General features: G+C 53.4%; 1 protein-coding gene across 1 annotated transcript; it reads right to left on the minus strand.

The window, feature by feature from the left end:
- Positions 1-11,556: 11,556 nt before the first annotated feature.
- On the minus strand, positions 11,557-12,534 carry LOC127489738 (olfactory receptor 2T8-like). Its single transcript, XM_051830048.3, has one exon. The coding sequence runs from the start codon at positions 12,532-12,534 to the stop codon at positions 11,557-11,559; it is 978 nt and encodes a 325-aa protein (XP_051686008.2).
- Positions 12,535-15,044: the final 2,510 nt, after the last annotated feature.

A 15,044-nucleotide genomic window follows, 5' to 3' on the forward strand; every position in this document is an offset into this window, starting at 1 on the left:
CAGCCATCCCCACCCAGGCTAGCTCCTCCTGAGGTTAAGGTCCCTCCTACTGCAGCCTCCCCTGCTGAGGCCAGCTCCTCATGAGGTCAAGGTCCCACCTGATTCAACCTCCCTTGCCTAGGCCAGCTCCTCATGAGCTCAGGGTCCCACCTGCTGCAGCCTCCCTGACCAAGGCCAGCACTCCTGAGGTCAAGGTCCCACCTGCTGCAGGCTCCCACCCCTAGGCCATCTCCTCCAGATCTCAGGGTGCCACATGCTGCAACCTCCCATCATAGGCCAGCTCCTCCTGTGGTCAAGGTCCCACATGCTGCAGCATCCCTTACCTAGGCCAGCTCTTCCTGAGGTCAAGGTCCCACGTGTAGCAGCCTCCCATCCCTAGGTGAGCCCCTTACCGAGTGAAGGTCCCGCCTGCTACAGCCTCCCCGACATAGCCCAGCTCCTACTGAGGTCAAGGTCCCACCTGCTTCAGCCTCCCCCGCCTCAGCCAGCTCTTCCTGAGGTAAAGGTCCCACCTGCTGCAGCCTCCCCTGCCTAGGCCAGCTCGTCCTGTGGTTAAGGTCCCACCTGCTGCAGCCCCCACGCCTAGGCCAGTTCCTCCTGAGGTCAAGGTCCCACCTACTGCAGCGTCCCCCACACAGGAAAGGTCCTCCTGTGGTCAAGGTCCCACCTGCTGCAGCCTCACCCACGCGGGGCACTCCTCCTGAGGTCAAGGTCCCACCTGCTGCAGCCAGCCCTGCCTAAGCCTGCTCCTCCTGAAGTCAAGGTACCACCTACCGCTCCCACCCATATCTAGGCCAGCCCCTTTCTGTGGTCCAGTTCCCACCTGCTGCAGCCTCCCCTGCCTAGGCCAGCTCCTCCTGAGATCAAGGTCCCACCTGCTGCAGCCTCCCCCGCCTAGCCCAGCTCCTCCTGAGGTCAAGGTCCCACCTGCTGCAGCCTTCCACGCCTAGGCCAGCTCCTCCTGACTTGAAGATCCCACCTGCTACAGCCTCCCCCTGCCTAGGCCAGCTCCTCCTGATGTCAAGGTCCCACCTGCTGCAGCCTCCCCTGCCTATGCCAGCTCCTCCTAGGGTCAAGGTAACACCTGCTGCAGCCTCCCATGCCTAGGCCTGCTCCACCTGAGGTCAGGGTCCCACCAGCTACAGCCTGACTCACCCAGGCCAGCTTCTCCTGAGGTATATGTCCCACCTGCTGCAGCCTCCCCCACCAAGGCCAGTTCCTCCTAAGGTCAAGGTCCAACCTTCTGCAGCCCCCCCACCTAGGCCAGCTCCTCCTGAGGTCAAGGTCCCACCTGCATCAGCCTCCCCAGTCTAGGCCAACTCATCCTGTGGTCAAGGTCCCACTTGCTGCAATCTCCTAGACTTAGGCCAGCCCTTTACTGCAGTCAATATCCCACCTGCTTCAGCCTCCCCTGCATAGGCCGGCTCCTCCTGAGGTCAAGGTCTCACCTGCATCAGCCTCCCCAGTCTAGGCCAGCTCCTCCTGAGGTCAAGGTCCCAGCTGCTGCAGCCTCCCCCGCCTAGGCCAGCCCCTTACTGAGGTCCAGGTCCCACCTGCTGCAGCCTCCCCCACCTAGGCCAGTTCCTCCTGAGGACAGGTTCCCAAATGCTGCAGCCTGCCTTGCATAGGCCAGCTCCTCCTGAGGTCAAGGTCCCACCTACTGCAGCCTCCCCTGCATAGGCCAGCTCCTCCTGAGGTCAAGGTCCCACCTGCTGCAACCTCCCTTGCCTAGGCCAGCTCCTCCTGAGGTCAGGGTCCCACCTACTACAGCCGTCCTGACCTAGGCCAGTCACTCCTGAGGTCACGATCCCACCGAATACAGCCTCCCCCACCTCGGCCAGCTCCTCCAGGGGTCAGGGTTCCAAGTGCTGCAGCCTCCCATGCATAGGCCAGCTCCTCCTGACGTCAAGGTCCCACCTGCTGCAGCCTCCCTTACCTAGGCCAGCTCCTCCTGAGGTCAAGGTCCCACCTGCTGCAGCCTGCCCTGCCTAGGCCAGCTGCTCCTGAGGTTAAGGTCCCACCTGCTGCAGCCTCCCACGCCTAGGCCAGCTCCTCCTGAGGTCAAGGTCCCACCTACTGCAGCGTCCCACACGCATGCCAGCTCCACGTGAGGTCAAGGTCCCACCTGCTGCAGCCTCCCCCGCCTAGGCCAGCTCCTGCTGAGGTCAAGGTCCCAACTGTTGCAGGCTCCCCGCCCATGGCCAGCTCCTCCTGAGGTCAAGGTCCCACATCCGCTGCCTCCCATATCTAGGCCAGCCCCTTTCTGAGGTCCAGGTCCCAACCTCTTCAGCCTCCCTTAACTAGGCCAGCTCCTCCTGAGGTCAAAGTCCCAACTGCTGCAGCCTTCCCTGCCTAGGCCAGCTCTTCCTGAGGTCAAGTTCCCAACTGATGCAGCTTCCCCTGCCTAGGCCAGCTCCTCCTGAGGTCAAGGTCCCACCTGCTGCAGCCTGCCCTGCCTAGGCCAACTGCTCCTGAAGTTAAGGTCCCACCTGCTGCAGCCTCTCCCGCCTAGGCCAGCTCCTCCTGAGGTCAAGGTCCCACCTGCTGCAGCCTCCCATGCCTAGGCCAGCTCCACCTTAGTTCAAGGTCCCACCTGCTGCAGCCTTACCTGCCTAGGCCAGCTCCTCCTGAGATCAAGGTCCCACCTGCTGCTGCCTACCCGAGCTAGCCTAGCTCCTCCTGAGGTCAAGGTCCCACAAGCTGCAGCCTCCGCCGCCTAGGACAGCTCCTCATGAGGTCAAGGTCCCACATGCTGCAGCCTCCCCCACCTAAGCCAGCTCCTCCTGAGGTCCAGTTCACAACTACTGCTGCCTCCCTTACATCGGCAAGCTCCTCCTGAGGTCAAGGTCCCACCTGCTGCAGACTCCCTTACCTAGGCCAGCTCCTCCTGAGATCAAGGTCCCACCTGCTGCAGCCTCCCCTACCTAGGCCAGCTCCACCTGAGGTCAAGGTCCCACCTGCTGCAGCCTCCCCTGCCTAGGACAGCTCCTCTTGAGGTCAAGGTCCCACCTTCTGCAGCCTCCCCTGCTAGGCCAGCTCCTCATGAGGTCAAGGTCCCACCTGCTGCAGCCTCCCCTGCCTATGCCAGCTACTCCTGAGGTCAAGGTCCCACCTGATGCAGCCTCCCTTCCTTGGACAGTTACTCCTGAGATCAAGGTCCCACCTGCTGCAGCCTCCCTTCCTTGGACAGTTCCTCCTAATTCAGGGTCCCACCTGCTGCAGCCTTCCACACCCAGGCCAGCTCCTCCTGAGGTCAAGGTCCCACCTTCTTCAGCCTCCCCCATCTAGGCCAGCTCCTCCTGAGGTCAAGGTCCCACCTGCTGCAGCCTCACATGCCTAGGGCTGTTCCACCAGATGTCAAGGTCCCACCTGCTGCAGCCTCACCCACCCAGGCTAGCAACTCCTGAGGTGTATGTCCCATCTGCTGCAGCTTCCCCCACCCAGTCCAGCTCCTCCTGAGTTCAAGGTCCCACCTACTGCAGCCTCCCATGCCTAGGTCATCTCCTCATGAGGTCAAGGTCCCACTTGCTTCAGGCTCCAAGACCTAGGCCAGCCCCTTACTGCAGTCAAGATCCCACCTGCTGCATCCTCCCTTACTTAGGCCAACTCCTCCTGAGGTCAAGGTCCCACCTGCTGCAGCCTTCCCTGCCTAGGCCAGCTCCTCCTGAGGTCAAGGTCCCACCTGCTGCTGCCTACCCGAGCTAGCCTAGCTCCTCCTGAGGTCAAGGTCCCACATGCTGCAGCCTCCGCCGCCTAGGACAGCTCCTCATGAGGTCAAGGTCCCACATGCTGCAGCCTCCCCCACCTAAGCCAGCTCCTCCTGAGGTCCAGTTCACAACTACTGCTGCCTCCCTTACTTCGGCAAGCTCCTCCTGAGGTCAAGGTCCCACCTGCTGCAGACTCCCTTACCTAGGCCAGCTCCTCCTGAGATCAAGGTCCCACCTGCTGCAGCCTCCCCTACCTAGGCCAGCTCCACCTGAGGTCAAGGTCCCACCTGCTGCAGCCTCCCCCGCCTAGGACAGCTCCTCTTGAGGTCAAGGTCCCACCTTCTGCAGCCTCCCCTGCCTAGGCCAGCTCCTCATGAGGTCAAGGTCCAACCTGCTGCAGCTTCCTTTACCTAGGTCAGCTCCTCCTGAGGTCAAGGTCCCACCTGATGCAGCCTCCCTTCCTTGGACAGTTCCTCCTAATTCAGGGTCCCACCTGCTGCAGCCTTCCACACCCAGGCCAGCTCCTCCTGAGGTCAAGGTCCCACCTTCTTCAGCCTCCCCCATCTAGGCCAGCTCCACCAGATGTCAAGGTCCCACCTGCTGCAGCCTCACCCACCCAGGCTAGCAACTCCTGAGGTGTATGTCCCATCTGCTGCAGCCTCCCCCACCCAGTCCAGCTCCTCCTGAGTTCAAGGTCCCATCTACTGCAGCCTCCCATGCCTAGGCCATCTCCTCATGAGGTCAAGGTCCCACTTGCTTCAGGCTCCAAGACCTAGGCCAGCCCCTTACTGCAGTCAAGATCCCACCTGCTGCATCCTCCCTTACTTAGGCCAACTCCTCCTGAGGTCAAGGTCCCAACTAATGTAGCCTCCCCCTTCTAGGCCAGCTCCTCCTGAGGTCAAGGTCCCACCTGCTGCAGCCTTCCCTGCCTAGGCCAGCTCCTCCTGAGGTCAAGGTCCCACGTGCTGCAGCCGCCACGACCTAGGCCAGTTCCTCCTGAGGTCAGGGTCCCACCTGTTGAATCTTCCCCTCCCTGGGCCAGATCCTCCTGAGGTCAAGGTCCCACCTGCCTCAGCCTCCCCCTCCTTGGCCAGCTCCTTCTGAGGTCAAGGTCCCACCTGCTTCAGGCTCCCCCGCCTAGGCCAGCTCCTCCTGAGGTCACAGTCCCACCTGCTGCAGCCTCCCCTGCCTAGGCCAGCTCCTCCTGAGGTCACAGTCCCACCTGCTGCAGCCTCCCCTGCCTAGGCCAGCTCCTCCTGAGGTCAAGGTCCCACCTGCTGCAGCCTCCCCCACCCAGGCCAGCTCCTCCTGAGATCAAGTCTGGCCTCTTTCTGTCTCCAGATGCTGTTTCTGAGACCCGATGTTGGAGAATAGACGTGACCACCCTCCCTCTCAGTCTCTTCGAGGAGCTCAGGGGCTTCAGGGGATACGTGCTCCATCTGTTTTTGGGATTCAAGTTTTTCAATAAAGTTTCTGAGTCTGTGTTCTAGGAAATTTCCATTGCATCTTCTGAGAGTCTGCCCCTGGCTTTCTACGGTGAGTTTTCTAGTGCAGAAGAAGCAGGAGTCAGCTTGGTGCAGGACTTACCCTCAGGCTGTTGTTCTCAGAGACACAGAGCTTCAGCCCCTTCTCCCTCAGCAAGCACAGACTGTGGCACAGAGGAAGGGGCAGAGAGTGACAGCCGCACAATGCGTCACCTTCCCAGACATGCCACCCTTCTTCCAAACAACCGTGGGTGATGCAACACATGTGTTTGCGGGTGTGACAAGGATGTCTCGCCACACCTGCAAAAGGTCTTCATTCACAAAAGTAACTTAGGCTCCCTAAGTTCTCGAGCCAATCAGCCCAACCAGTTGAGTACAAACATTCAAACTGATGGTGTCGATGAAACTCCTTGGAACTTAATGTTTGTTTCAATGAGGGCATCAGACTCTTCCTAGCTGGCCAGCGTACGAGGCTCTACTGCTTCTTCCCTGCCTGAAGTCCAATTTCTAGCTGAGCCCACAGCTGCACCTGCTCTCCCTGGGACGTTACTCACCAACTGTGCTGCCCTCAGATCCACTGTGCACCTTGTATTCAGGGAGTGTCTTAAAATACACCATGACTCACTAACTTCGGCTAAATTGGACTCAAACAGAATTTTCATCTTCTACCAGACCTTTCATTAAACGGATAAAGGATACAAAATACCTCTTTAAGCTTTTACAAACTGGAGGTTATTTATCCACTAATCTTGTTAGACCTACACATTAATAAGGTCATCATTATTATATCCCATCATTTCCTACATTACATTTTTGACCGAAAAAGGCAAGCACAAGATATAAAAAAAGCACCAACTCAAGCCTGTCTGGAAAATGTTTACTTGGAAAAGAATTGTTAATGAAAATCCTAGCAATACTACATCTGATTTCACATCTATATCTTTTATTATCTGATAATAATTTTTTAACTTTCTCATTGAAAAATTTAAAAACCGAGCATTGAGAGATGGGGGTGTGGAGAGAGAAAGAGAAGGAGGGAGGGAGCGAGAGAACACAGCCTGACAGTAAATATTCAGAAGCAATGTTAACATTGTTGTTCTGATAATACAAGGATTTCTATAACTGTTATTATTTCCATATTCTCTAAATATGGGTCTAAGCCAATGTGTACGAGGCAGAGAGTGCAGGGTACCAGGGAGGTTGAGGCAGGTGAGGGGCTGGAGGTGTCAGAGCACAGTGGAGCATCGCAGAGCGCACTGGCTCATGCATGTCAGACTGCACACGCGCTCGCTGCCTGGGACTCCCTACAGGTGGCTCTGCAGAGCTGAGGGAGGCCCCAGTGCCATGGGGACATGGGAGCATCTACCCCAGCTCCCCCAACACACACACACACACACACACACACACACCGGTCTCCGCTTGTCCTTCCACTGAGCAGCACCTGCACTGGCACACTGCTCTCCTCACTCGGAGCCAGTAGACTGCGGTCAAACAGCTGAACTCTGGGCACTTAGGACAGCTGGCTGGGGGACTGCAGACACACACCCGTCTTGCCTATTTCCTGTTGGATTTCATGGTGGTGCAGGTCCCTGCAATCTTTTTGCAAGAATCAGACCCGAGGGGCTGTGAGCACTGCCAACACCCCAGCAGCTGCTGCGGCCACCAAACCTGGCTCTGGCCCCTGCGAGTGAGTTAAAAGCTGCACGTGCTTCTATGATTGAGTCCTGTTTACCCCATCTCTTACTCATGGCAGAGCCTGATTCTTCCTGGCTACACACGCCATCACCCCAAGCAGTGGTGCACAAAGCATTTTCTTACTGTAGTGGAGGCATTTGAAAGTGAAGGTTCCTGTGGGTCCCAGAGCCTGGGCAGCTGTGCTGTGTAGTGAGCAGGTTGTTGGTCAGCCCGTTACTTCTTCCACACAGACAGCCAGATGGCCATGACGCTGTGTCCCGCAGCAGAACAGACTGCTGCAGACTGGCTGCGGGTGCAGGCCCGGGGGCAGATGTGGGGAGCAGCAAGGAGACCTGGAAGATGCTTGCGCTGCTCCCTGACTGGAGCTGGTGATGTCAGGCAGCATCAAGGGGAGCCGAGCCCCGGGGGACAGAGCAGGGCGCACGCGGCCACCGAGAGTGAGGCAGGCAGAAAGGCCAGTCCCTGGGGTAGTGCAGAGTGTCTGGGGGAGGGGAGACACAGCGTGGGTCTGCATTGGTTGCACAAAGCAAGATTCAAAGTCAGTGTTTGTTGGGGCCTGCGTGGTGGCACGGCAGGTTAAGCTGTCACTGCAACGTGGCAACATGTGAGCATGGGTTTGAGTTCTGGCAGCTCTAGCTCCATCCAGAGAATGGAAGATCTCTGTGTCTCTGCCTCTTTCTCCCTCTGTAATTCTGGCTTTCAAATACATTTTTAAAGTCAAGAATAGTATCAAAAACTCTGCTTTCCTGAGCCCTGACGTCAGATCCCTCTGTCCTGAGTGGCCCAGAGCGCTGGCCCAGGCCCCGTGATGGACTCTGGCTGTCCTGTGCAGAGTCAGCCAACCTCGTCCCAGTGTTCTGTTCCCGCTCATTTTTGACAGCTGATTCGAGAGCCGGTCAGCGCCCACCAGGGAACCCACAGCTTCGGTAAAGGCAGCAGACACGCGGCTGACGCCGGGATGAGTGCTGTCACTCACCCTCCGATCCCCACAAGCCTGTCTCACTCACCCCACGTGACAACTCCTTTTGTCCTCAAGAGCTAGTGGGGGGTTCAGTCCCACCGCCCCAGCTGGCACTGGCTACAGGCAACTTTCCCAGGTCAGACCCTGCGCTCAAACCTGTGTGGACAGGAACAGTGATTTCATCCCAATAACCTCCCCACTTTTCAAAAATGAGATTTACCTCTGAACCTGCCTCTGATGAAATCTTAATCAATAAAAATGGAAAATGAAGGTGAAACAATCAGCAAGCTGTAGAAATACGGGGTGGGGGGTGGAGAAGAATGAAAACTATTTTACGCTATCTTGTTTTTTTGATAAAAATGCTTTTCAAAAAGATTTACTTCTTTATTTATTGGAAAAGTAGAGCATCAAAAGAAAGGGAGAGAGAGAGAGAGAGAGAGAGAGGAAGAGAGAGAGAATTCATTTTGCTGGTTCACTCCCCAGTGCCCACAGCAGAAGCCAGGAGCCAGGAACTCCATCCTGGTCTCCCATGCGGTAGCAGGGACCCAAGTCTGTGGGCCACTTCCACTGCTTTCCTAGGCCATTGGAGGGGAGCTGGATGAGGAGCAGGGTGCTGGGACTTGAACGGGTACTCCAATAAGGGGTGCCACTGTGCCACAAGGCCGGCCCCAGTTAAGCTGTTTTACCGCATCTGGGTGAGAGGCACAGCAGCCCACCGGCCAGGACTTAAACGTGGAACCAAAACAGCCAGTGAAGCAGCTTTGGTGAACATACAGAGGTGCTATGGGAGCACACGGGCGTGGGGCTGTGAAGTGGCTGTGACCCATCCAAGATGCAGAGCCATGACGTCTGTCCCAGGCACAGTCTTCAGGTCTTTGATCTCCAGTCTCAAGATGCAGGGCCCTGCGGAGCCACCAGCCCACGCACCTGACACCTGTGGACCCCTCTGCTTGCCATTCACGTCTCAGAGAGTCAAGGACCAAAGTGGAACCATGGAAAGTTGTGAAAGAGGAATTCAAACTAAAGCAAATTAACAAAAGGAGAAGCAAACAATTATTATCTAGCAATGTTGTTCTAAACTATTTTTACAACTAATTTTGCATTTAATTGTCTTCTTTTTAGAGAACATATAAATATATATGTATAAGTATATATATACATATATATATCCTTAGCAAAATGAATAGTCTCTTTCAAAATATCAAAATTTTTACCCAAAAATTATTATGGATGGATAATCTTTTGCCAGCAGAAGATAAGAAATAGACTCTGAACACCTGAAATTTAGCTTTATTGACACTGTTTTGTCCTTCTTCACCTGCCTTTCATATTTACAACAGTTCCGTTCCTTCAGCAGGTCCCTAACCTTTTGTTACAAATCACAACTAAGAGAAACAAATAAATTTACAGTTTAAGGAAAAATGGAGATAATGGGAAAGAAGTGTTACATAAATACACATTTAATTAGCATATTTAGTCTTCAGACTTCGAATTGAAACACATAGGTAACAGCTCAACATATAGTTTGCTCTGAAAAATACCAGCAAGCTTTATGAATTTCACGTACTGTCTATGAGTGAAGCACTAGGTTGGCTGTGAAATATCTCAGTGTTTTGTTTGGCTTTTGTTTTTCAAAACTAAATGCCAGCCAACAAAAGAAGGCACACAATGCGGCAACAATCTAATCTAGACTTCAATATCACTAGCCTTCCCAGAAATGCAAGCTAAAAGCCAAACAAGTAACTACTGCATCACTGGAGTTGCTAGGATGCACAGGTTTATAGCACTGGGACTATTTGGACCTTGTGTGGGTTACAAGTAATGCAAAACAACAACTGGCTTGAAACAGTTTTATAAAAATCTTCATCATCTGTCTAGTAAGGGAAATAAAAACACAATTCCAGGAAGCAGCTTTAGGCTATGGATCCAAACAGAAAAATGGCACCTGCCGACCACATGGCAGGCCTGGACTGTGATCCCGACTCCCGGCTCTGGCCTCACTGGGCATTTAGGGAGCAAACAGCAGGTGGACATGTTTCTCTCTCTCTTTCTCTCTCTCTATCTCTGGCTCTTTGCTATCTCTCCCTCCTTTCAAATAAATAGCAATTTTCAAACATTAAACACGTGATGGGAAAACCAATAGTGATGTACTCAGTGGAATTAAAACAGCAAATAGTGATGAACTAAAAATGTGGAGAAATCTTCCAACAGATGTGAAGCTGAGAGACAAAACAGGATTAAAAAAAAAACACCTATAGTTGGTTTCCGATGACACGAAGGTCACACTGAAAGATGGGATCTAAAGCTGACAAATGTTTGCATCTGGGGTAGCGTCTGCACTGGAAAAGGGCAAGAGGGATCTGTCTGGGGCGGGGGACGCTGCTTCTCCTGGGGGTAGGAGTGGGTTCCAGGGCAGGTGCTGCCAGCACCACAGGTTCAGACACACTACCACCTGAGAATCAGACCTCCCTCAGAAACAAAGGGCAGCCACGGATCCTCAAAACAGTGTGAACAATGAGTTAACTCAGTCCTTGAGCAAAGAATCAATTTTGGGGTATGGAAGAGACCATTTCACAAAGGAATGGTGGTTCCTAGATTCACACCAATTCAGTTTGTCTTGGTCTGACAGCTCAGCAAAGGAGTGGCCATAAATTCACCTACAATGCAAAGGAAAGCAAGCAGACACAGATGTGCGAGCTCACCCAGCAGCCCACCCCTCGACCCCTGCCCACATAACGTTGCTTTGGCTCTTGAGTTGTCAGTCGCCTGTCCTCAGGTGTGGTTCTGAAGTATTAAGAGGAAATTTTCAGAAATAATGGTGAAGTTTAAACTGCGTGTAGATCTGATAGCAAAGTGCATTCTCACTCGGCCCCACGCCACCCTGCCCTGGCCATGAAGCCCTCCTGCCACCAGGTATCCACGCCGTATATGCTTCCCATTGTTGGTCACCCAGAGGCTGTCTGGGTTCTTGCACCCTCTGTGGGAATGTGGCCGTGCTTTCATCAAGCAGCCATACATGCCTTTGTCAGCACCCTAAGGTGCAAGGGAAGAGATGCTGGCCACTGGCATACGGCAAAGAATCCACGAAGTGATTCCTGCAAGTGTCAGTGAGATAGTGAGCCACTGAGCGATGCCAGCATCCTATCCTGGAGAGCTGATTCCAGTGCCAGGTGCTCAGCTGCTGATCCAGCTCCCCGTGAATGCACCTGGGAAGGCAGTTGATGATACTCCAAGTATGGGCGCTCCTGGAGTCGGGGGAGACCAGGATGGAGCTCCAGGATGCCAGCTGCAACCTGGCCCAGCTGCGGCTGTTGCAGCCATTTGGGGAATGGATGGAAGATCTCTCTCTCTCTCTCTCTCTCTCTCTCCTCCCACCCTGCTGTTCCTTCAAATAAATAAATAAGTCTTATCAAAGAAAAGGTGAATATTCTCAACTTAAGAAGGAAACAAGAAAAATGGACCCTGACATTGGGAAGGTCTGTGATAGAACAAACTCTTCTGTGAAACTGTGGAGGAAACAGAAGTTTTTGTCCGTTTCCCCGCAGGACCACAAGCTGCCACCATCACAGCACAGCCTGTGCATGTGCACAGGGAAAAGGTGTGCGGGTTTAGGCTTCAGCACCATCTGAGCATCCAGGATCTGCTGGGGGACAGCCGAGGCACACCCATGGAGAGGGGGTACAGAGAATTCTACGGACGCCCCATGCAGTCACTTTGCCGAGACACAAAAGCAGAGGCAGAGGAATGGAATCCTGCCGGCCAGGGCGACGCCCTGAGCCACACACTTCCTCAGGGCACCCCTGACCTCACTGTTCCTCAGGCTGTAGATGAGGGGGTTCAGCATGGGTGTGAAGATGGCATAGAAGGCCGACACAGCTTTGTCATGGCTGGCTGACCTGGAGGACCTGGACCTCATGTAGACAAACATGGTGGCTCCATAGAAGAGTCCCACCACAGCCAGGTGGGAAGAGCAGGTGGCCAAGGCCTTCTTGCAGGCTTTTGTGGAGCGCATGTGGAGAACAGCAGCCAGGATGAGGCTGTAGGAGATCAGGATGAGGGAGAGGGGGACCAGGAGCATCAACACGCAACAGATGTACATGGCATACTCAAAGACAGACGAGCGGGCACAGGCCAGGCGCATCAGTTCGGGAGCCTCGCAGAAGAAGTGGTTGATCTCACGTGACCTGCAAAACGGGAAGCTCAGGGTGACTGCAGCCTGCAGGAGGCCGTCAGCAGCCCCCAGGATCCACGACCCCACGGTCACTTGCAGACATAAGCGCCAGCTCATGAAAACCAGGTAGCGCAGTGGGTGGCAAATTGCCACATAGCGGTCGTAGGACATGGCCGCCAGGAGGAAGCTCTCCCCGCCGGCCAGGGTCAGGAAGAAGAAAATCTGCGACCCACACCCCGTGCGGGAGATGGACTTCCTTCCGGTCAAGTAGTCGGCAGCCATTTTGGGCACCGTGGTGAAAACCAGCATGACGTCATTGAGGGAGAGCTGGCTCAGGAGGAAGTACATGGGCGTGTGGAGCCGGCGGTCCCGGGCAATCAGGAGAAGCATGAGTGCATTGCCCACCACAGAGGTGAAGGCAATGATCAGGACCAGCGCAAAGAGAAGCTGCTGGGCTCGCGTGTGGTTGAAGAGCCCCAGGAGAACGAAGTCTGCCGTGGAGCTCGCGTTGTCCATGGTGGCAGACTGCGGAGGCACTGTCCTGGGGGACCCGGCCAGCAGACGCTCAGCACCCACAGGGCTGCCGTGAGGACGCGGTCAGCAGTCTCTAAGCACCCTTATTTCGATAAGAAATAGGATGTCACGTAAACTACAATCTTTTCAGTTACTCTGCCTACATCGTCAAGGAGATCTGTGAGTTTTAGAGAACAATTGTAAAACCACCAAGGCTTTTGGTTCACAAAAGCATTTTCTTATTCTGAAGTTTAAGAGACTTTTTTTTTTGAAAGGCAGAGTTAGAGAGAGAGAGAGAGACAGAGAGAAAGGTCTTCCTTTTCTGTTGGTTCACCCCCTAAATGGCCACTATGGCTGGTGCGCTGCACGGACCCAAAGCTGGGAGCCAGGTGCTTCCTCCTGGTCTCCCATGCAGGTGCAGGGCCCAAGAACCTGAGCCATCCTCCACTGCACTCCCGGGCCACAGCAGAGAACTGGACTGGAAGAGGAGTAACCGGGACAGAATCTGGCGCCCCAACCAGGACTAGAACCCCGGGGTGCCGGTGTTGCAGGCGGAGGATTAGCCAAGTGAGCCTCGGTACCGGCCAAGAGACTTTTAATTGGAAATCATTAGCACATGATTTTTTATGGTGACAGGTGATATATCTATACTTCTAAATGAGCAATAAATGTGTAAAGTGACTATCATTATGAAATTATTGCCTATTCTGCATAGAATAATGTTCAGGTCATTGGAGGGAAAGGTCAAATAAATGTGTCAATTTAAGCTGAGTAGGGTGTCAGCACCTTTCTGTCAGACTTCATAGCGGTATTTATTTTACTAATAAATCACTTTCCATCGATATTATACAAGTGAGACCATTGGCCACCAGTTAAATGTGTGTCAGCACAAAGAGTGACAATTCCTAAAAGTCAACCACAAATTAAAAAAAAAAAAAGCGGTTGAAGTTCATAATGAAAAATTGAGTTATTTTGCAATTAAAATACCTAAAAATTAAATGGGGTGGGGGGAGACACAGGCTCAAAACTGCCTGATGCTGGGCTAGGAAATTTGTCTGCCCTGGAAAATCCAGGTTTTCCTTTTCCTCCTCTCTGGGACTGCGGGAAGCTGGGGCTTTGCTGGCGCTGTTTGTGCAGTTTCTGGAGCCTTTCACTCGGGTGATGCTGACTTCGCCACATCTGCCTTAAACCTCACGCTGCCCTTCAACGCTACTGGAAGGCACAGATGAATGCCTTTGTTTTTCCAACAAAACCCTTGGATCAATCATAGAAAATTTAGCACAGATTCTATCATTTCCCATTCTGCATTTTCCAATTTTATTGCCAAAATTGGGTATGAAAACTAAATTCCTTACCAGAAATGTTGAAGTGATTAATTGATGTTCCATGGGAAAAAATGAAGTGGTTAAGAGGTAAGTCACTTGACAGATTGATGGGTGGCTGTCAGTGGGAGATGCTTTATTTCTTGACTGCAGCTAGACGAGAGCAACCAGCCACACTGTGGAGAGTGAGTGGCAGAAATGTAGCTTCTGGAGCTAAGACGCTGAGCCAATCACTGAATCCTAGGAAGGCAGCAGGGTGTGCGCACAGGTATGACGCACAGGCGCATCCCACAGCGGCACTGTCTTCCTGCCCCCCCCCCCCAAGCGTCCACTCCTCCATGTCCGCATCTTGCATCAGCCCCTGGAGTGTTCCATGGAGGCGTGTGGCCTCTTGCCAGCCTTGGCTACAAACACAGTCTCATTAACATGCCCCAGCTGAGGATCTGCTCCAAAGATTCTACCTTGAGTGGGGTTGGGAGGATTTTCAAGTTTCCCAGTTTGATGTACTTCCTACCTGCCCCAGAAAGCTGTGATTCACCAAAACAGAGCAAATAAGTTAGGGGAACAGTAAGACGCAAGCCAAAGTTCTTGGGAAGGGATGGTTATTGAAAATCACATTGCAGTGTGAAGAAATGTGGCCCTGGCATTGTTCTGAACTTCAACAGCATGCTACAGCTCTGGACAGAAACAGCCACTAAAATATGAAGCCTCAGTGGATTTTAGCTTTGTTGTTCTGTCTCATGTTCAATCTGACAGAATCAATGATGAATTGCACATAGCAACTTGTTTGCATATACATAATATAATTGCATTTGGAGGGAAGCATTGTGGCACAGCAGGCTAGGCTGCCACCTTGCTGTTGAGGCGGCCTGGGGAGTGAAACAGAAGAAGGAAGAACTCTGCCCACATTCTTGCTGTGGGAGTACTCTGTCTTTGGAATAAATACATAAGTCCTTAGGTTATACGTATGCATATAATTGTACTTTTAGGTTGACTTCCTCATGTCTGCCTGATAAAACCAGTGACGACAGCAATGACCCACTACACAGCTTGCACTCATGATGCCTCCCATCCATCCAGTACTGCACTTCCTGAGGGGCCACTGCTCTTCCTTCTTAATAATCTCTGTTGCCGAGTGCCTTGGAATCCCATCCACATCCTCCATCTCCTGTGACCTCAGGTGATGGGCAA

Source organism: Oryctolagus cuniculus, chromosome 6 (genome assembly GCF_051225735.1).
Source record: "Oryctolagus cuniculus isolate XC-2025 breed Fujian yellow rabbit chromosome 6, ASM5122573v1, whole genome shotgun sequence".
NCBI lineage: Eukaryota > Metazoa > Chordata > Mammalia > Lagomorpha > Leporidae > Oryctolagus > Oryctolagus cuniculus.